Raw genomic sequence first — 20,647 nt, 5'->3', positions numbered from 1 at the left:
GTTACCATTGAAGAACTCCTTCCTCGTAGCAGTGAAGATTCCATGATTTAGGCCCCAACTTTGTTTTTCTTTTCATGTTTCTAGGCATTTGTGGGTTTTGATCATTTTCAGTTTAGTACATAGGGATTATTTTAGTAGCTTGTAGGCTGTTATTCTTATGTGTGGTTCCCTCAAATTCTCTGGCCTAGAGTCTCCTAAGATTTGTTGTTTGTGATTTGAGTATTATTTAGTTTATTTTGGAAAACCTAAAAGGACAAAAAGCTTCCTTTTGGTGGTGACAATTTTATCATTACCTTGTTACCATTTGAGTGTATACTAGAACGGCAAATTTGAGGAGAGATTGATTTTTGGTCTCAGAAGCAGGAACTCATTGGTGGCTTTTAAATGGACACATCTGGCCTACTAGCCAAAGACATTCATTCATTCATCACATTTACTGAGTATATATTCTGGTGCCAGGCATTTTCTAGGCTCCAGGAAAGCAGAGTTCACACATGTCAAACATATAAAAAGGTGGTTCAGATGTATAATCAAGGAAGAGTGACTGGGAAGCCACTTTTGCCGGATAGTTAGGGAAGGTTTCATTGTAAAGGTGACTTTTAAGCAAAGACCTGATGGTTAATACTACCTGGGGAAATAGACCTCCAGGCAGAGGGGAATGAGAACAGAAAGCAGGTGGGATGGCATGTTTGAGCAGAGAAAGAATGCCTGTGTGGCTGGAGTGAGCTGGCAGAGAGTGGTGAGGATAGAGGTGCAGAGGTAAGCGGGTGCCAGATCCTGTGGGGCCTTGTAGGCCAGGGAAATAAGTGTGGATTTTAAATGTAATGGGAAGCACCAGACTGCTTTATGCTAGAAGGTCACAGGAGCTGGTGTGAAGACTAGATTGTAGTGACTGTGGGAGGGCAAGAGGGAAAGCAGGGAAACCACTTAGGAGGCTATTGAAGATGCTGAGGGGAGAGATGGCTTCAATTTGGTGCGATCAGTGACATGGTGAGATGGAAAGACATTGATGAATTTGGGACAAAGTTTGGATGTAAAACAGGAATGCTGATATATTGGGTGGAGGGGTGAGGGAATGAGAGAACTCAGCGGTGACTCTTAGGCATTTGGTCTGTGCAAATAACACCTGCTTAATACCCCAGGTTTTATTGACTTAAATTGATAAAACTTTAAGAGCTCAATTCACACAATAAAGAGAGTTAAAATAATCTCATTTGGTATTGTCTAACACAGTAGTTCTCAACCAGGAGAGGTTTTGCTACCGCAGGGGGCATTGGGCAATGTTTGGAGACATCTCTGGTTGTCACAGCTGGGGCATGGGGGTTATGTGCTACCGGCTAGTGGATAGAGGCCAGGATGCTGCTAAATATCTTAAAAGGCATAGGGCAACCCCCACATGAAGAATTATTTGGTACAAAATGTCAAGAGTGCTGAGATTGAGAAAACTCATCTAAGAGATGAAGGTTCGATGTGATAGGAGATCTGGACTCCAGTGAAGTGGAAAACATTTAACCAATACGCCACTTTTTCCCCCCTCTTTTCGTTCTGTTCGTTCCTCAGAAGTAATTTAACTTCTGAAATCAGTATTCTCTTTTGGCATATTTTGTAACCTTTCTAGTGAAATGGTTAGACTTTCTGTGTTGTATTCATTGATTTTTCTAGACCTTAGTGGAACTGTACTTGGAAAACCAAATGACTCATGGACCCATTATTTAGAGCCACAATAAGTAAATGATCCACACTGACAAGTCATCTATAATCTCTTGAAGTTAGAGAGGACACCCTTAGCAAACAACTCAAAGGTTAGAAGAATAAAGTTCTAACAATTAGAGTTCTTAGTGGAGGTAGGGGGTAGTATTTTCCTATCTGTTGAGTCTTGTGAGGGATTCAGACATCTTGTCTTAGCAGAATATTTCTAGTCACAGAGAAAAGGTGAAAAAAATTATATATATGTATATAATAAAATTATATGTCTATATATAAGTTTAATATATATATAAATATTTAAACCCCATACAAGTTTTTCTTTCACAACCACTTTATTCTCCACTGTCTCTTTTCTACAAACCTCCTATAACTTCTCTCTTTCCAAGAGAACAGAGCAGCACACTGGCAAGCAATTGCCTCTATTTCATCTTCATGCTGACTGACCCCTGATGGTCGCAGATCTGCAGAGCTTTTTTTTTTTTTTTTAAATTAATTAATTAATTAATTAATTTTTGGCTGTGTTGGGTCTTTGTTTCTGTGCGAGGGCTTTCTCTAGTTGCGGCGAGCGGGGGCCACTCTTCATCGCGGTGCGCGGGCCTCTCACTATCGTGGCCTCTCTTGTTGCGGAGCACAGGCTCCGGATGCGCAGGCTCAGTAGTTGTGGCTCATGGGCCCAGTTGCTCTGCGGCATGTGGGATCTTCCCAGACCAGGGCTCGAACCCGTGTCCCCTGCATTGGCAGGCGGATTCTTAACCACTGCACCACCAGGAAAGCCCCAAATCTGCAGAGCTTTTCATGCCAAAAGACTCCTGAAGTTAAATCCCTCCTGCTGAACATGCAGGGTGATAGGGAAGCCCAGTGACCCAGGAGTGGTCAATGAGAAGCTAAGAAAGTGTGCCCTGGGGCAGGCCTCCTGGACTCAGAAATAGACAGCCTTGGGCCCTGTCTGAAAGGGAAGGCCAAGGTGAGTCTTCAAGTCCTTCCTTCAGTGAAGTCAGTGGTGGACCTCATCTCACTGAAACCGTTCCTTTAAGAAGACCCATCACGTTGTTTGGCTGCTTCACTTGTTTACAGTCCCAGAATAGTGTGGCTCAAAATACTGGGACTTGGCTTTTTTTTTTTTTTTTTAAATTGGCTAAAAGAGACATTATTCTAGTGGGATTCAGGAATGGAAAAGAGCAGAGAATGTTTTGTACTGTATGAGAATCCTTGACCACAAACTGCCTGTGCTGGTCTGCCCCATTTCTATGCTGCTTCTGTCTTAGACTCCCCTGTGGGTGACCCCTTGGCCTTGTCTTCCGCTTCCTGGTCTAGGGCACCTTTATGGGGCTTGCTCTTTCCAGGATCTCTGTTTCAGACAGGCTGGCAGAAACCCCTCAGGACTTAATTGGTCAATAGGTCAGGAACCTGGGGATCATAATCTTATAAATTGTGGAACTTCCCCATTTTTCTCTTTGAATGGTCAAACTTTTATAATGTAAGGGCTAATTTTGGTGCTGTGGCTGGTTAGCCCTTTGGCAAATTCTGGTCAGAACACAAATATATTTACGGTCAGTTATTAGGTGCCATATTAGAAAATGTAACAAAAAAAAAATTCCTGTAGATCTGCTTAGGAGCTGTCTGTCAAAATAATAAGCAGTAATTGGTAGAACAGCAAAGGCTCCCTCCACCTCCCCCACCTTTTACTCATGGAAACTCAAGTAAAAGCCCTTTTGTTTAGTAATAGTAGGAAGGGGAAGGCATTGTATGTATTACTGGGAAACCAGGGTTGAGGATGACTCAGACAAACAGGATGATGAAAGAGCCCCCATTATATGCTCTGGTTTCTGCTCAGCATCTTCTGAGCTCTCTCAGCCTTGGGCTCATTCAGTTGTAACGGGCTCCTGGCATTTAACCTGGGAGGCTATTTTGTTTAGTCCAGGGCTGTTTAAAATTTGACGCATACAAGCCATCAAAACCACTGTGAGTCAGCTTTTCAGGGAACCTATCTTTAACTATTTCAAGTTACCTCCAGTTTGTGTGATTCTGATTTTTTTTGGTCTGTCAGTTCCTTGAAGTGATTGATTTTTTTCTGTAATTCAGCAAACATTTGGCTTTTTGAGTCAGGGTTAATATAAAAGGCAGATTTCTTATTAAGTTGACAGTGTATGTTTTTGCTGTGGATGCATCTCCTGGCTGTACCGGTCTTGAGTTTATCCTGCAGATTGTGTCACATGGAAGCCTTCTGATGCCTGGCTGGACTTTTCAGGGGAGTCCTGCCTGCTTTGGGAAGAGCTCCCAAGATATTATCTCTGGCTGAGGTTAGAACTGCTAAATGTATTGAGCACATTTGATCAGTGAGGGGCAACCAGAGGAAAGCTAATGGGCGAGACCACAAAGGAGGGAAAGAAAACAAGGATGTAGAAAGTTCCAGGCAAGAAGAATTGGAAACACCTATGGGAAGGGACACAGAGGAACTTTTGGAGGCAGGAAAGGGTGGATGTTTCCCTGGAGGATGTTTTGTTCATTTTGCCCCTCTTTTCGATGGCTTTTGGCCGGTAATTAAGAGGCTCTCTTTGACCAGTTTGTGAGGTTAGCTTGGTGGTGGCTGGAGTCCTTGGGCAGAGAAGTATGTATACCCGCCATACGTAAGCACCTGACCTCTGGCTTGACTTCACTGGAGGATGATCTGTTTTCTGGTAGCTTCTGGAATTTTTTTTCCTCCTTCCTGATTTTCTTCTACTTGTTGACTGGATTATTGCTGTCTTTCCCAGGGAATTTGACTCTAGATGTTAGAGTACTGTAAGAGAACAGACAGAGCCTGATTCTGGCATGTAGACACAGACACCCCAAGTTCAAGTTAAGAGAGAACATAATCCCAAGCAATTCAGCAGTCATAGAGTATTCTAGAAGTTCCTCTACTTCTCAGCCCATTCTCCTGCCTGGCGAATACATGGCTAAACTACATGGCTAAACTGTTTTCCATAATCTCTCATAACCTTTTCTTTCAAAGAGCTTAATTCAGTTTACATGTATCATTCAACAGCAGTCATAAACATTTATTGAGTGTCAATTATATGCTTTATTAGTTTGAGTAATCTCTGTGAAAAATATTTTAAAATGAAAATTCAGCGGTTAAGCAAGACTGGGGAGGGATGGCAGAGGCCTTCATTCCTGGGAAAGCCCCACTGTCTTTTGCACTTGTCTCTGAGTAGAGGCTGTTTGAGAATCCCGTAATTCTTTCTGCACACCCTTTCTGGTCCTTGTGGCCAGTAATTTGTTCCATTGTGTAGATAAACTGTGATACCTTCACTCACTTGTCGATGGACATTTTGTATACCATATATATTGTTTGATTATTGTCTTTCTTTTCTCCGTTACAATGTAAGCTTTATGAGGACAGTGATTTTTTTTTTTATTGGGGTATAATTCATGTAACATAAAATTAACCGTTTTAAAGAGAACAGTTCATTGGTATTTGGTATATTCACAATGTTGTGCAGCTACCACCTCTGTCTAGTTCTAAAGCATTTTCATCATCCCAAAAGAAAACCCTGTACCTGTTAATCAGTCCATCCCAGAGGGCAGTGGTGTTTTTTTTTTGTCTTTTTTATACGTTTATTATTTTCCAATTATAAAAATAACATAGACTTAGCATGTTAAAATACTGAAAATACAGAACTACAGAAAAGTATACAATTTTATCTTAATTTTACAATAAAAGAAAGCCACTAGTATCTCAATCCTTTTTAAGGTTGCATTTACTTTTTTCAAAAATAGTTTTATTGAGATATAATTCACATACCATACGATTCACCCGTTTGAAGTGTACAGTTCAGTGGCTTTTAGTATATTCACAGATCTATGCACCCATCATCACAGTCAATTTTAGAACATTTTCATTAGGCAGTGATTGTTTTCCTCTTCTGTTCATCCTCATCTAGAACAGTGTTTGGCATATGGTAGGTACTCAAATAATATTTGTCGAATGAATAAAATGCATTAATGAGAATAAATCAGTTTAATCATTATTCAGCAAACATTTAATGAGTGCCTACGATGTGCTGACAACTGAGGGAGATAGAAAATGACACTAAGACACTGAACTCGCCCTTGAGGAGAGGACAGTCGAGCGGTAATAGAAAATAAATACATAGGGAATTCCCTGGTGGTCCAGTTGTTAAGACTTGGGCTTCCACTGCCATTGACCCCAGTTTGATCCCTGGTCGGGGAACTGAGATCCCACAAGCTGCTCGGTGAGCAACAACAACCACAACAACCAAATACATGGACGTAAGGTGGGGCTTCCCTGGTGGTGCAGTGGTTAGGAGTCCGCCTGCCAATGCAGGGGACATGGGTTCCAGCCCTGGTCTGGGAAGATCCCACATGCCGCAGAGCAACTAAGCCCGTGTGCCACAACTACTGAGCCCGTGCGCCACAACTACTGAGCCAGCTTTCTAGAGCCCGCGAGCCACAACTACTGAGCCCGCGAGCCACAAATACTGAAGCCCACATGCCTAGAGCCCGTGCTCCGCAACAAGAGAAGCCACCACAATGAGAAGCCTGCACACCACAACGGAGAGTAGCGCCCGCTTGCCACAACTAGAGAAAGCCCGCACAGAGCAACGAAGACCCAACACAGCCAAAAATAAAGTAAATAAAATAAATAAATTTAAAAAAAAAAAGAAAGAAGGTGGATGACCTCAGAGCAGTATAGAGAGGCCATTATGGAAATTCAGAGGAGGGTGATATTGCTGGAGTGGTTACTATTGTTATTTAAATAGTTATATGCTATACTGTTACTTCACCAGGGCTCCCCTATCACATTCCATGTAGAACAGAAAGCAGGCCCCTTTCAGTGTCCACCTCAGACATCAAAGATCTCCTTATAAAGCTGTGTCATCTATTAAGATCTTCGACATAAACTGTGAGAAAGGCACTTTAGGGAATCTCTAGTGTACTAATAATTCTTGGAATCATGTGACCTCATTGTTACAAAGACTGAATGCTTTCTTATGCATAATATATGTATTATGCCATCTTATAACAGCTTTTCTTTTAAAATTTATTTTTGGTTGCATTGGGTCTTAATTGCTGCGTGTGGGCTTTCTCTAGTTGCGGCGAGCACGGGCTACTCTTTGTTGTAGTGCGTGGGTTTCTCATTGTGGTGGCTTCTCTTGTTGCGGAGCACGGGCTCTAGGTGCGTGGGCTTCAGTAGTTGTGGCTCGCAGGCTCAGTAGTTGTGGCTCGCAGGCTCTAGAGCACAGGCTCAGTAGTTGTGGCGCATGGGCTTAGTTGCTCCGCGGCATGTGGGATCCTCCTGGAGCAGGGCTCAAACCCGTGTCCCCTGCATTGGCAGGTGGATTATTAACCACTGCGCCACCAGGGAAGTCCTAACAGCTTTTTTTTTTAAATTGAAAATATACATCCTTTTGAGGGAGGGAGTGGTATGTGTTGAGTAAGTTTCTTCCTTTGTCCCATTATCCCTGATTCTTTAATGAGGCATTTATTGGAAACCTTCCTTCAGGAGGGTTTTTGCTTGGGATAGGTAATGGAATGAAATTCTGCGGTGGTGGTGATGAGTGTGGCCTAGAGGCATACTAGGGCAACTGCAGCAGTAATGTCAGTCAGCGCTTCTCTCACATTTACTGTATGTTTCCACTGTGCTGAGTGCCTGATGTGCATTAACTCACTTAATCCTCACGGTGACCCTGTAAAGTAGATTGCATTGTTATCCTCATTTCACAGGAGAGAAAACAGAGGCCCAGAGAAGTTAAGTAACTTCTTTATTCTAAAGTCAGTGAGTGGTCGAGGCAGATTGGACCCTTAATTGTAACACTACGCTGTTCCCTTCCCCAGAGAGAATATAGCATTTAGACATTCTGTGCTGTGTCCATTCATTCATTTAACAAATAAGTGTAGATCTCCTGTTACGTGTCAGGCTCTGTGCTAAGGCTACAGTGGTAGCCTAACAACATGGCCCAGACCCTTGCCAGCCTGGAGTACATTCTAGTGGGAAGCTTGGAACCAGGAATAATGGGAAAATGTTATCAGAGATGGTGGGTGAGGAATGGAGGCTGTGAGCAAGGGTTGAGTAAATTGTCCATAGTGTGATCCAGGTAGAGGTGGATCTGAACCTAGCTCTTTCTTTTTTTTTTTTTTAACATCTTTATTGGAATATAATTGCTTTACAATGTTGTGTTAGTTTCTGCTGTACAACAAAGTGAATCAGCTATATGTATAAATATATCCCCATATTCCCTCCCTCTTGAGCCTCCCTCCCACCCTCCTTATCCCAGCCCTCTAGGTGGTCACAAAGCGCTGAGCTGATCTCCCTGTGCCGTGCAGCTGCTTCCCACTAGCTGTCTATTTTACATTTGGTAGTGTATATATGTCCATGCCACTCTCTTACTTTGTCCCAGCCTCCCCTTCTCCCCTGTGTCCTCAAGTCTGTTCTCTACGTCTGCGTCTTTATTCCTGCTGTGTCACTAGGTTCATCAGTACCATTTTTCTAGATTCCATATATATGCGTTAGCATATGGTATTTGTTTTTCTCTTTCTGACTTACTTTACTCTGTATGACAGACTCTAGGTCCATCCATCTCATTACAAATAACTCAATTCTCAATTTCGCTCCTTTTTATGGCTGAGTAATATTCCATTGTATATATGTGCCACATCTTTATCCATTCATCTGTCGATGGACATTTAGGTTGCTTCCATGTCCTGGCTGTTGTAAATAGTGCTGCAGTGAACACTGTGGTACATGTATCTTTTTGAATTACAGTTTTCTCAGGGTATATGCCCAGTAGTGAGATTGCTGGGTCATATGGTAGTTCTATTTTTAGTTTTTTAAGGTACCTCCATACTGTTCTCCATAGTGGCTGTATCAATTTACATTCCCAACAACAGTGCAGGAGGGTTCCCTTTTCTCCATACCCTCTCCAGCATTTATTGTTTCTAGAGTTTTTGATGATGGCCTAGCTCTTTCTTTTTAAAAAATTAAAAAAATTTTTCCATTGTGGTTTATCATAGGATATTGAATATAGTTCCCTGTGCTCAGCTCTCGTCTTCTGTGTAGCCTGGTGTTGTTACTGCTAGGTCCTAGAGCCTTTACCAGAGCTTGTGTCTGTTTTTATAGCTGGCCAGATATGGGTATGCTATGCCACTTAAAAGGGGGCCTCCATCTTCCATCTGGAAGCTCCTTGGAAGAGTCCCTTGAGGATGACGTGGATCTTGAGGGTGACTTGGTATTTCCAGTCTGTCCTCAGAATTCAGCATGGCTTTGGAAAGCTTTTCATGGAGATATAAATGGAGAGCTGAACTGGGTGGGTTGGGTGAAGTCAAAGAAACTGACCATGGTGCTAAAAACGATCCTTTTAAAAAAATTTATTTTGTGGGTCATCTCTACACAGAAACATTTCTCTTTCCTGCTAGAGGAGGAGGGGAGCTGCAGGCAGCGCTGTGAGGTTATGTGTCAGAAGCACCACTGGTAGTTAGAAGACATGGAAGGAGAATTCCTGACCTCTCAAGTAATGGAACTCTTTGGGGACACTGGAGTGGAAGAAAGTGATCTTTGCCCTTATCAAATGTGCTCCATGTGTTTGCGAGGCCAATCTTGTGACTTCAGCAGTCTTAAGAAAACATTTGATTGAGAAACAGTTGTTTTAACATGAAACTCTATTGACACATACATGGGTAAACACAAAAATATACACTCCTTTGAGGATAGAATGAAAGGTAATTTTCTGAACTAGTTGGGTTGGGGGAAACAGGCTTACTAGAACTTTCTGGCAATAGGAGTTTGCTATTGGAATGGAACCTCCTTTGGTTTTGGACTTTAAAAATGGAGTGGCTACTGATCTGTATGACACTGTTTAAGTAAAATTCTGCCTGAAAATTAGGCCATGGACTTAAATCATTGGCTGGAGTTTGAGTTCCCTCACCTTCCGCGTCTCCTTTCCTTCCCACAGAAGGAGGAAAATGTTACCTAAATTCTATACTTGTGCTGGTCTAACATCATTAGGTCAGTGCCAGACACTAGATGAAGCTCAATACATGTCTGTTGATTTGCGGACTGAAAAAAAACCACACAACCTAAAAGCTGAGAATTATGTTTTACTCCGTGACCTTACTGAGGACTATAGCCTGGGCTACAGCCTCTTAGATGGCTCTGAGGAACTGTTTCATAGGGGTTAAGGGAGGAGCCAGGATATATGGGAGTTTTTGCTGGGAAAAAACCCCCCAAAACCTGTCGTCCAACATCAGAAGATAACTGCTAATCACAAAGAACAGACACCTCAAGTTAATGATTTCAGTGCTTTTCTGTGTGTGGGAACATGCAAGAGTCTGGGCTCACTGAAATTATTCCTTTGATATACATCTTCACTATCTAGGGTCAGTATCCTGTTTTTCTCCATCCTGAATCCCCCTCAGGGTGAACCATGGCGGGAGGGATGGGGTGGCTGCAGTGACTGATGGCTTGATGGGGGCAGCATTCATTGTTTACCAGAATGGCAGGCAGCATTCGTTGTTTACCGGAATGGCAGGCAACTTTTTTTTTTTTTTTTTTTTTGTCTACAGATTAAATGAAGTAATCAAGTTTTAGTTTTCTTCTGGAATAGTGGTCCCAGTTCTGATAAGATCGAGAATCTGTTTTGGTTTCTTTGGGTTCTGTCTCTTTCTCTGAACTCAGGCAAAAACGGAATGAAAGCAGAAGAACCCACAGACCATCACATAAAAGTAATTAGCGGGAACTGAACTTTGGGAATAATTCATTAATTTAGATTAATTTTAGAATCTCAATGGAGAGATGTAAGATCATCTTCGTTGGCTCAGGGGTGGGACTTATCATGAGCCTTAGGTTGTGGTGGGGAGCAGCCACGCTCCCCTTAGCCCTTTCCAGTACTTTGGGGAAGGAGCTGATTTTTGCCCTCAGGTAAGGGAACACCATAAAAATTTAGAGGACTGTCTGATTGTCGTTGGTACAGATCAGATCCTTTTCACCCAGAGAGACCAGAACTGAAAGGACCTCAGTGCGGAGCTTCTTTCCTTTGGAGTGTTTGCCAGTGTCTTTGGAGTTTAACTTTTAGTCTCTGTGCTCTGTTGAACTTTCTTCCTTCCAAGGCTTTTTACTTCAGTTTCTATCCCATCTCTTGCTTTTCCCTTCCCAGGCCTCCTCAGAACAAAGCCCATGTGGTCATTCTTCTTGGAATAATTCTCTGATGGCTAAGACAGAATTTCTTTTTTTTAAATTTATTTATTTATTTTTGGCTGTGTTGGGTCTTCGTTGCTGCTCACAGTCTTTCTCTAGTTGAGGTGAGCGGGGGCTACTCTCCGTTGCGGTGCACGGGCTTCTCATCGCGGTGACTTCCCTTGTTGCGGGGCATGGGCTTCAGTAGTTGTGGCATACAGGCTCAGTAGTTGTGGCATACAGGCTCAGTAGTTGTGGCACGCAGGCTCTAGAGCGCAGGCTCAGTAGTTGTGGTGCATGGGCTTAGTTGCTCCGCGGCATGTGGGATCTTCCCGGACCAGGGGTTGAACCCGTGTTCCCTGCATTGGCAGACAGATTCTTAACCACTGTACCACCAGGGAAGTCCCTAAGAAGGAATTTCTTGAGGGAGACTGTCATCATTCCCATTGCCTGCTTGGGGCAGAGGTTGACTTTGCACTGCTGTAAACTGCTTTGAACTCTGAATTGGAACAGTGGAGATGATCGAGTACTGTTACATTTCATTTTAGAAACTCTCCTTGGAACTCTGCGCAAAGTGAAAAGCTTTGTGGGTGAGACAGTGATAGAGAGAGGGATGTACTGTTTGGTTTCTTCAAGATGGATGTGATATTAGATAGTACCTTGACTAAGAGTCAGCTATAAAGTCAGTATTAATAATACTATGTTGCTTTGCTTAGCAGGAGTGGAAAGGAGTTATCAGGAGCAAGCAATGAGATCTTTCATTTTCAGATAGAATCAGTTTAGATCTCACCACATTGGCTACTTTAGTCCCTGGATGAGCAACTTCAGAGCCACAAGCAGGCCCGAGCCCCGCTGCTGGTGCCGCTGCCGTGCCTCTGGAGGCTTTCCCAGTGGGCTCGTCTTTACAGATAATGAGTGATATTCATCAGGTGCCTACTGCTGCCAGGCGTTGTGCTGTGCCCTTTGTGTGCTTTATCATTTAGTCCTTTCAGTAGTATCTGTTATTATCTCATTTCCCTGAGGCTTCAGTAGTTAAGTAGCTTTTCCAGGGCCACATAGTGGCAAAGATGGGAGTGGAATTTGGGTGTTTCTGACTTGCCTGAGGTCCACGAAAGCTGGGGGAGGACGGAAGGCAGAGGTTGGGGAGGAGCGGCTTTGGGGTGTTGCTCCTGCTTCTGCTGTTATGTAAGGGCTGAGGACCATTTCCAACATGTCGAGTTGGGTGGGGTGGCCAGTTGGCAGGGCTCAGAGTCAAGTAGCTTATTTCACTCCAGGAATGGAGCAAAGTGGTATCATTGATTGTGAACAGGCAGAACGAGTAGAGCAGCAGCCTAGTTCCCTCTGGCCCCTTCCTTCCTTCATCAAAAGGAATCTTCTTATCTTTTCTTTTTTTTTAAATAAATTTATTTATTCATTTATTTATTTTTGGCCGTGTTGGGTCTTCGTTGCTGCGCGCGGGCTTTCTCTAGTTGCGGCGAGTGGGGGCTACTCTTCGTTGCAGTGCGTGGGCTTCTCGTTTTGGTGGCTTCTCTTGTTGCGGAGCACGGGCTCTAGGCGCATGGGCTTCAGTAGTTGTGGCATGCGGGCTCAGTAGTTGTGGCATGCGGGCTCTAGAGCACAGGCTCAGTAGTTGTGGCTCACGGGCTTAGTTGCTCCACAGCACGTGGGATCTTCCCGGACCAGGGCTCGAACCCGTGTTCCCTGCATTGGCAGGCGGATTCTTAACCACTGCGCCACCAGGGAAGTCCTTCTTATCTTTTCTTGACCTTCTCCTCCCCTGATTGAAAATCAGTCTTGCTACCACCTAGGCTGTTTTCTCCTTCCTGGCTCAGGGGAAAATGCCCACAGGGTAAGGATGAATTGAGTAGCATAACAGGGAGCAAAATAATGTGAAATGCAGAAGGAAAAATGAAGCGTGGTTTCAGTTTGCCAGGCATTTTCTCATTTATCTGTTGATTTGATTAGCAACCAATACCCAGTCAGGGGAGGCAAAGATGGTTATATCCTCATTTTACACGTGAAAAAGTGCTATCAGTGTATATTAAATGATCATCTAGGGCTCCTTGGTAGAAAAATCGGCCTGAGGTTTGAGTTCCACCTCCCAGAATTCTTTGCACTGGACCCATCTGCACATGCCCAACACATGAACTTGTATGTTTAACATACCCCAGGACACCTGGTTCCAAAATAGTATCCCCAAATGCTGACTCGAATGAGTTATTTCTATATATTATGTATGTCATTTGGTGGTACTTAATCAATATGAATCTTGAGACACTTAATTCTGTACCTAACGGCTCCTACAGGTACCTTTTCAGGTGCCCACTCTTGAGTATCCTGCATAGCAGTTGTTGTTTTTCGGGTAACAGATTCATGAAGGAGTAGATTTTCAGGGGAGAAAACTCCTGGGCTTAGTCTTCTTCCCCAGGACTGTTTCATGGCTCTTGCAGCCGGCCACTCTGACCTTATCTGACTCCTTGCTGGTAGAGGTTTATGGAGATTTTGTTTTGTTTCTTTTGTGTCCAGCTTAGCAGCTTGGAACAAGGCTGACTGAGTGACACCAGTCCAGAATGGGCTGTTCTGTGTAACTTCTTGTTCTTCTCGGTTGCTTGGGAGATCAGTGAGCCCATTATCAAATGCTGCTGTGTGTTAAGCCCTGTGGAAGATACAGGGTGGAGAAAAGTGGTTAAAGTACCTAGCAAGGTGCCTGGCATTCAGTCATTCAGTAACTAGATATTGAACTCCTCTTATGTGCCAGGCTGTGTCCGAAGTACTAGGTATGTAAAGATAGACTCGGTTCTGCCCTCATGGATCTAGTGAAGGGCACTGTCACTGCAGTGGGCATTCAGTAAATGAAATTATTAATATTAACATTAAGGCAATTAATATAGCAGTAGTGATGTTATTAATAGAATAATGAGTGGTTTACCATCTTGATGAGATTATGAGAAATGAAGACATCATATTATCACACCCAGTGGTCTGTCTACATTTCTCTAACTTCTCTTTATCAAACCAGCAGACTCTTGAGAATCAGGGTCCTGTGTGAGTGACTTATTGTGGGTGGTGTAGGCAGGATGCAACCAGGCCTCCAAGGGCCACTCCAGCCTAGCCCCCAGGGGAGCTCTGGCATGTGAGTGGCCTCATAGCTTTCGTGATGTTTGCAGCCATAGGTCATTTCCAAGGGTCACCCTCAGGGGCCGTAAACTCCCAGGTGATTTTGACTAGCCTCTGAAGAAGAGTTGCAGGTGTGAGCCTTTGGAACAAACATACACACAGAAAAGATTTGGGACCTGGGGAATCCAGCCGGAGAACTGACAGGGCCTCTCTGATTATGACTTGTACTGTATCTGACTGTGAAAAGACCTTCAGAAAGGGATGGCCAGCCCTTCACTTCTGCCTTCCAAATTTTGTGCACGTTCCTCTTTGGCCAACTCTAACCCAGAATCATAGGGGGAAAGGGATTCTAGGAAATGTAGTTCCCAGCTGAACCGTGTTAATGACAGAACAATGACAATGACAGTGACAATGACAGCAGTGTTTTTTTCTCTTGTGGCTGGAGGATGCTAGGTGTAAGGGTTCATCCCTCCTTTAGCTGGAGTAGAACACTGCCTATTTGAATTAGGAGCTTTGACCCTGGGGTTCTGTATTATAAGAGTTAGAGACCCTGAGCATCTTTCTGGAACTGCAATCTGAGATCTCACTGGCACCAGGTCTCTTCCTTCCTGGCATGACTTTTTTTTTTTTAAAGATTTATTTATTTATTCATTCATTCACACATTCATGCTGTGCCAGGTCTTAGTTGCGGCACATGGGCTCTTCATTGTGGCATGAGGACTTCTTAGTTGCAGCATGCATGCGGGATCTAGTTCCCCAACCAGGGATTGAACCTCGGCCTCCTGTATTGGGAGCGTGGAGTCTTACCCACTGGACCACCAGGGAAGTCCCCTGGCCTGACTTTTTACAAGGACTGCAGTGTTCTTTAAATTGTACAGAGGAATTATGGATGGATGAAGTTTGACTAATAAGTTGTTCTGCTTTTTTTTAAACAGTTTTATTTAGATGTAATTCACATACCATGTATTTGTCATCCTTTTAAAGTATACAATTCTACAATTCAGTGTTTTTAGTATATTTATAAAGTTGTACAGCCCTTAGCACTATCTAATTACAGAACATTTTCATCACCCCAAATAGAAACCCTGTACCATTCATTAGCAGTCACTCCCTATTCCTGCTTCCCTAGCCTCTGGCAACCACTAACATACTTTCTGTCTCTATGAATTGGCCTGTTGTGGACATTTCATATAAATGGAATTATAGAATATGTAACATTTTGTGTCCAGCTTCTTTCACTTAATATAATGTTTTTAAGGTTCATCCACGTTGTGGCATATATCAGTACTTCCTTTTTATGGTTGAATAATATTTCATTGTATGGATATACCACAGTTTGTTTATCCATTCATCAGTTGATGGACATGTGGCTTGTTTCCACCTTTGGCTATTATGGATAATGCTGCTATGAACATTCATGTTCGGGTTTTGTGTGGACATGTGTTTTTAGTTCTCTTGGTTTTATACCTAGGAGTGGAACTACTGAGACATATGGTAAGTCTGTGTTTCACTTTTTGAGAAGCTGCCATACTGTTTTCCAGAGTGGCTGTGCCATTTAACGTTCTCACCAGCAGTGTATGAGCATTGAAATTTCTCCATCTTCTCACCCCAACTTGCTATTATCTTTTTGATCATAGCCATCCTAGTGGGTGTGAAGGGATATCTCGTTGTGGTTTTGATTTGCATTTCCCTGACGACTATGGTGTTGAGCATCTTTTCATGTGCTTACTGACCATTTATATATCTTCTTTGGAGAAATGTCTATGCAGATTTTTTGCTTAATATTTAATTAGGTTATTTTTTTCTTGTTGAGTTATAGGAATTATTTCTGTATTCTGGACCAGTAGTCCCTTATCAGATATGTGATTTGCAAATATTTTTCCCATTCTTTGGGTTGTCTTTTCACTTGATGGAATCCTTTGCAGAATAAAAGCTTTTAATTTTGATGAAGTTCATTTATCTATTTTTTCTTTTGTTGTATTGCTTTTGGTGTCATATCTAAGAAGCCATTGCCTAATCCATGGTCATAAAATTTCCTCCTGTGTCTTCTTCTAAGAGTTTATAGTTTTAGCTCTTTCATGACCACTAAGTTCTTATACTGACTGAGGCTTTAAAAGTTCCCGTTAGCTGTTTGCTAGGGGTAAGTGCTGGGTGAGAGGCTTTTATCCTGGGACTTCTTTTCTTTGCCACCTTGACAAGTCAATCAAGGGGCACTGGGAAGCACTTGTTCTTCTTGCAGGTGTTTCTAGCTATTTTGCAGTTTCCATATTTCATTGTCTTTTTTTTTTTTTTTTTTTTCCTTTTTTTGGGAAGGTAACGAATGAAGAGGACTTTATTAGGAAATTGGACTGCAAACCTGATCAGCATCTGAAAGTGGTTTCCATTTTTGGAAATACTGGGGATGGGAAGTCTCATACCCTCAACCACACTTTCTTTTATGGCCGGGAAGTCTTCAAAACCTCCCCTGCCCAGGAGTCCTGCACTGTGGGAGTGTGGGCAGCATATGACCCAGTCCACAAAGTAGCAGTGATAGACACAGAAGGGCTCTTGGGGGCTACAGTGAATCTAAGCCAGAGAACACGGCTGCTGCTTAAGGTCCTGGCCATCTCAGACCTCGTCATCTATCGAACTCACGCAGACCGACTGCACAATGACCTCTTCAAGTTCCTTGGGGACGCCTCAGAAGCTTATCTGAAGCACTTCACCAAGGAGCTCAAGGCTACCACTGCCCGCTGTGGCCTGGATGTCCCCCTGTCCACCCTGGGCCCTGCTGTTATCATTTTCCACGAGACTGTGCACACTCAGCTGCTAGGCTCTGGTGAGTAGATGGGGTACTATGTCACACATTGACCTTCCTGGGTACACTGGGCTGCAGTAGCAACTTGGTGGTGGTAGATTGCCCAGAAAAATTTCTGCTTGGGCAAGACATAAGGAAGTGTCTCAAGAAGGATGGAGTGATTAACCATGTCAGAATCTGCTCATGATCAGGATGTGGATTGAGAATTGCCTGTTGGCTTTGGCGATTTAGAGGTCCTTGGGAATCTGGATAAGACTGTTTCCCAGGGATGGTGGGCATGAAAGCCTAATCAGAGTGGGATCAAGAGAACAGAAGGAGAAAACTTAAGGTAGTATATTCACCTCTTTCAAAGAGTTCTTTCTATAAAGGGAAGCAGACAAATGAAGTGATAGCTGGCGGCTGATTTGGGACTTCAGGAGTTTTCCCTTTTTAAAAATTTAAGATGTGAGGTATTGCAGATACTTGTGTACTGATGGGAATGATTCACTAGAAAAGAAGAAGTGCAGATGTAAGAGAGAGAGCAGGAGTGATGTACAGGTGGAGGGTTGACCTTAGGGGCATGGACAGTTCATCCATAACAGCAGGAGAGAAGGTAGATTATATGGACATGGTTACCGGTAAGTAGGTAGATGTGGTGGATGTGTGTGTGGAAGTTGTCTTATTGTTTCTATTTTCTTAAAGAAATGGGAAGCAAGAGCATCACCTGAGTGGGAGGATGAGGGAGCAGGTGCAGTGACAGTGATTGGATGCAGGTGGGGATGGTAGTGTGGGCCCCTAAAACAGTTACATTATTTATGTTCATTCAGTCAACAAAGTCTATTAAGTGCACAATGTCATGTGCTGAGCACTGGGGCCCCAAGCTGAAAAACAAAAAACAGTTCCCACCCTCGAATAGCTGATAGTCTAGTTGGAGAGACCACACGTGTTCTGTTCTGCAGTGGATGTAGGTCCTGGAGCTGTGAGAGTGCAGAAGAGGGACCCTTTACACCTCCTTATGGAATCTAGGAAAGAGGAGGTGACATTTGAACTCTAGAGACTCGGCTAGATAGAGGAGGGGAGTAAGGATGCTCCAGAAAGAGCAAACCCCTAGTGTTTTGAAGAGCTCGTTGTGTCCAGGGAACTGTAGGTACTTGTACAGTGAGTTCCTGGATTCCATTCTCACCCCCTTCAATGTGTCCTCCACAAAGCATGGGGAGTGATGCTTTTTAAAAGCTTAATTTATAATTTAGATCATGTCATACTCTTGCTTCCAACCTGCCAATAGCTTTCCATTAAATCAAAATAAAATCCAGGACTTCCCTGGTGGCACAGTGGTTAAGAATCTGCCTGCCAGTGTAGGCGACACGGGTTTGAGCCCTGGCCCAGGAAGATCCCACATGCTGCAGAGCAACTAAGCCCGTGCACCACAACTACTGAGCCTGTGCTCTAGAGCCCATGAGCCACAACTACTGAGCCCACGTGCCACAACTACTGGAGCCCATGCTCCGCAACAAGAGAAGCCACCGCAATGAGAAGCCTGTGCACCACAACAAAGAGTAGCCCCCACTTACTGCAACTAGAGAAAGCCTGCGCACAGCAACGAAGACCCAATGCAGACAAAAATAAATAAATAAATAAATAAAAATCCAGGACTTCCCTGGTGGCACAGTGGTTAAGAATCCGCCTGCCAATGCAGGGCACATGGGTTCAAGCCCTGGTCCGGGAAGATCCCACATGCCACGGAGCAACTAAGCCCGTGCGCAGCTACTGAGCCTGAGCTCTAGAGCCTGCGAACCATAGCTACTGAGCCCGCATGCCACAACTACTGAATCCCGCGTGCCTAGAGCCTGTGCTCCACAACAAAAGAAGCCACTGCAATGAGAAGCCTGCGCACCGCAACGAAGAGTAGCCCCTGCTCGCTGCAACTAGAGAAAGCCCATGCGCAGCAATGAAGACCCAAAGCAGCCAAAAAAAAAAAAAAAAAATTCAAACTCCTAATTACGGTGTCCTCACTCTACCTCCTGCCTCTGTTTCTGAACTCTTTCTCTAGTTAACCCCTTTCACTCTCTCCACTAGCTATACCAGCCTTTTCTCTGTTCCCATCTTTGCATATGCTACTCTGTCTGCCTGGAACAGTCTTTCCCCAGTTAGCCATCCTCTTTCAGATTCAGCTCAACTCTCACCCCATTGGAGCCTTTCCCAAGTGTCTCCTTTAAAGTGGTCCTTCCTGCACCCTGGTGGTCACAGTCTTACTGCATCACCTTGTTCATGTGCATCAGGGCACCCGTCGCTGTCTGAAATCATCCTGTTTGTTTGCTTACTTGTTTTTGGCCTTTTCCCCTTGGAATGGAAACTCCATGAAGGCAGGAACTTTGCCTGTCTTATTCCCTGCTGCCTTTGAAGAGCCTGGATGAGTGCTTGACACACAGTAGGCTCTCATCAGATGTTTGCTGATTGAAGGGGCTCAGTGTGTCTGAAGCATAGATGGTGTGGGAGGGAGTAGTGGATATACTCCCGGGATCAGATCATGCGTGGATAGCCTTGATTTAGGTCACAAGTATGACAAGAGCCCCTGATGGATTTTAAGCAGGGAGTTACGTGATCAGATCTGTATTTTCAAAAGATCCCCTGCGGCCTTTTGCAGGATGAACTAGAGAGGCATGCCTGGAGGCAGGGAGATGGCCAGAAGGTTACCACCATACTAGGTGAGGAGTGACGGGGCCTGAGCCAGGGCAGGGGCAGTAGGCGGGAAGTGGACAGACGGGGACTGTATTAAGGAGTTAGAATCTGAAGGACCTGGGTCTAGTGGGAAGATGAGAAATCTAAATATTCCAGAATGGAAGAAGAGCCTGATTAGCATGCGACTCTGAGATAAGGAGAGGGGGTTGGAAATGCTGACTTTAGGATGCCTCCTGTGATCAGCATTTTTATGCCACTTTGGATCTTTACAACTTTGGTGAGGGGAAGGTCTAACTTCCAGTTCAGGATTTTGAAATAACTAGCCTTTCAAAAGTGACTTTTTTTTTTTTTGCTGTGTGCCATGCACTATGCTGGGTGTTTGTTTATTTATTTGTTTTTTTTTTAAAAATAATGCTGAGGGCTTCCCTGGTGGCGCAGTGGTTAAGAATCCACCTGCCAATGCAGGGGACATGGGCTCGAGCCCTGGTCCGGGAAGATCCTACATGTCGCGGAGCAACTAAGCCCATGTGCCACAACTACTGAGCCTGCACTCTAGAGCCCACGCTCCCAACAAGAGAAGCCACCGCAATGAGAAGCCCGCACGCTGCAATGAAGAGTAGCCCTCGCTCGCTGCAACTAGAGAAAGCCCACGCGCAGCAACAGAGACCCAACGCAGCCAAAAAAAAAAAAAAAAAAAAATGCTGAATAACAAAAATAACATTAAAAAATACTTTTTAGAATTTATTTTTTAAATTTATTTTTATTTTTTGCCTGCGACACGCGGCATTGTGGGATCTTAGTTCCCTGACCAGGGATCGAACCTGCACCCCCTGCAGTGGAAGCGTGGAGTCTTAACCACTCAACTGCCAGGGAAGTCCCAACACTTTCTAAAAATAAATGCTAACTTAAGATATCTTTGTTATTCAGCTCAGTCAACAGCAGCCATATTTTACAGATGAAGAAACTGAACTCAGCTTAGGTTATGTAACCAAGGAGGTTCCAACTAGCAGGTTGCAAAATTGGGATTCAAAACAAGGTCTCTAACTCCTAAATCCAGAGTTGTTTCTGGAATACCATCACTGTTTCCTGAAACCTTGAGGTGGAACCAAGACAGCCAGAGTTTATGCAGGGTAGGAGAGGTGCCAGAATTGTGGGCAAATTGATAATTACATATTTCTCTGTCTTGTAGACTTTTG

At 43.8% G+C, this 20,647-nt stretch overlaps 1 protein-coding gene across 5 annotated transcripts in view; it reads left to right on the top strand.

Annotated features, from left to right (window-relative positions):
- The window catches only part of ZFYVE1 (zinc finger FYVE-type containing 1), a 48,242-nt gene that overhangs the window by 6,551 nt on the left and 21,044 nt on the right, over positions 1–20,647 (top strand). For 4 of the 5 annotated variants that reach the window (XM_007184403.2, XM_007184404.2, XM_057542657.1 and 1 more), the window contains exon 3: positions 16,310–16,814. The exons of the other annotated variant lie outside the window; for it this stretch is intronic. In XM_007184403.2, coding sequence (XP_007184465.2) covers positions 16,310–16,814 — 505 coding nt within the window. The remainder of the gene's footprint in view (positions 1–16,309; positions 16,815–20,647) is intronic. 5 annotated transcript variants of the gene reach the window in all.

The sequence above is a fragment of the Balaenoptera acutorostrata genome, chromosome 3 (assembly GCF_949987535.1).
Source record: "Balaenoptera acutorostrata chromosome 3, mBalAcu1.1, whole genome shotgun sequence".
NCBI lineage: Eukaryota > Metazoa > Chordata > Mammalia > Artiodactyla > Balaenopteridae > Balaenoptera > Balaenoptera acutorostrata.
Note: the sequence above shows the minus strand (reverse complement) of the source record. Positions and strands in the feature narration are given on the sequence as shown.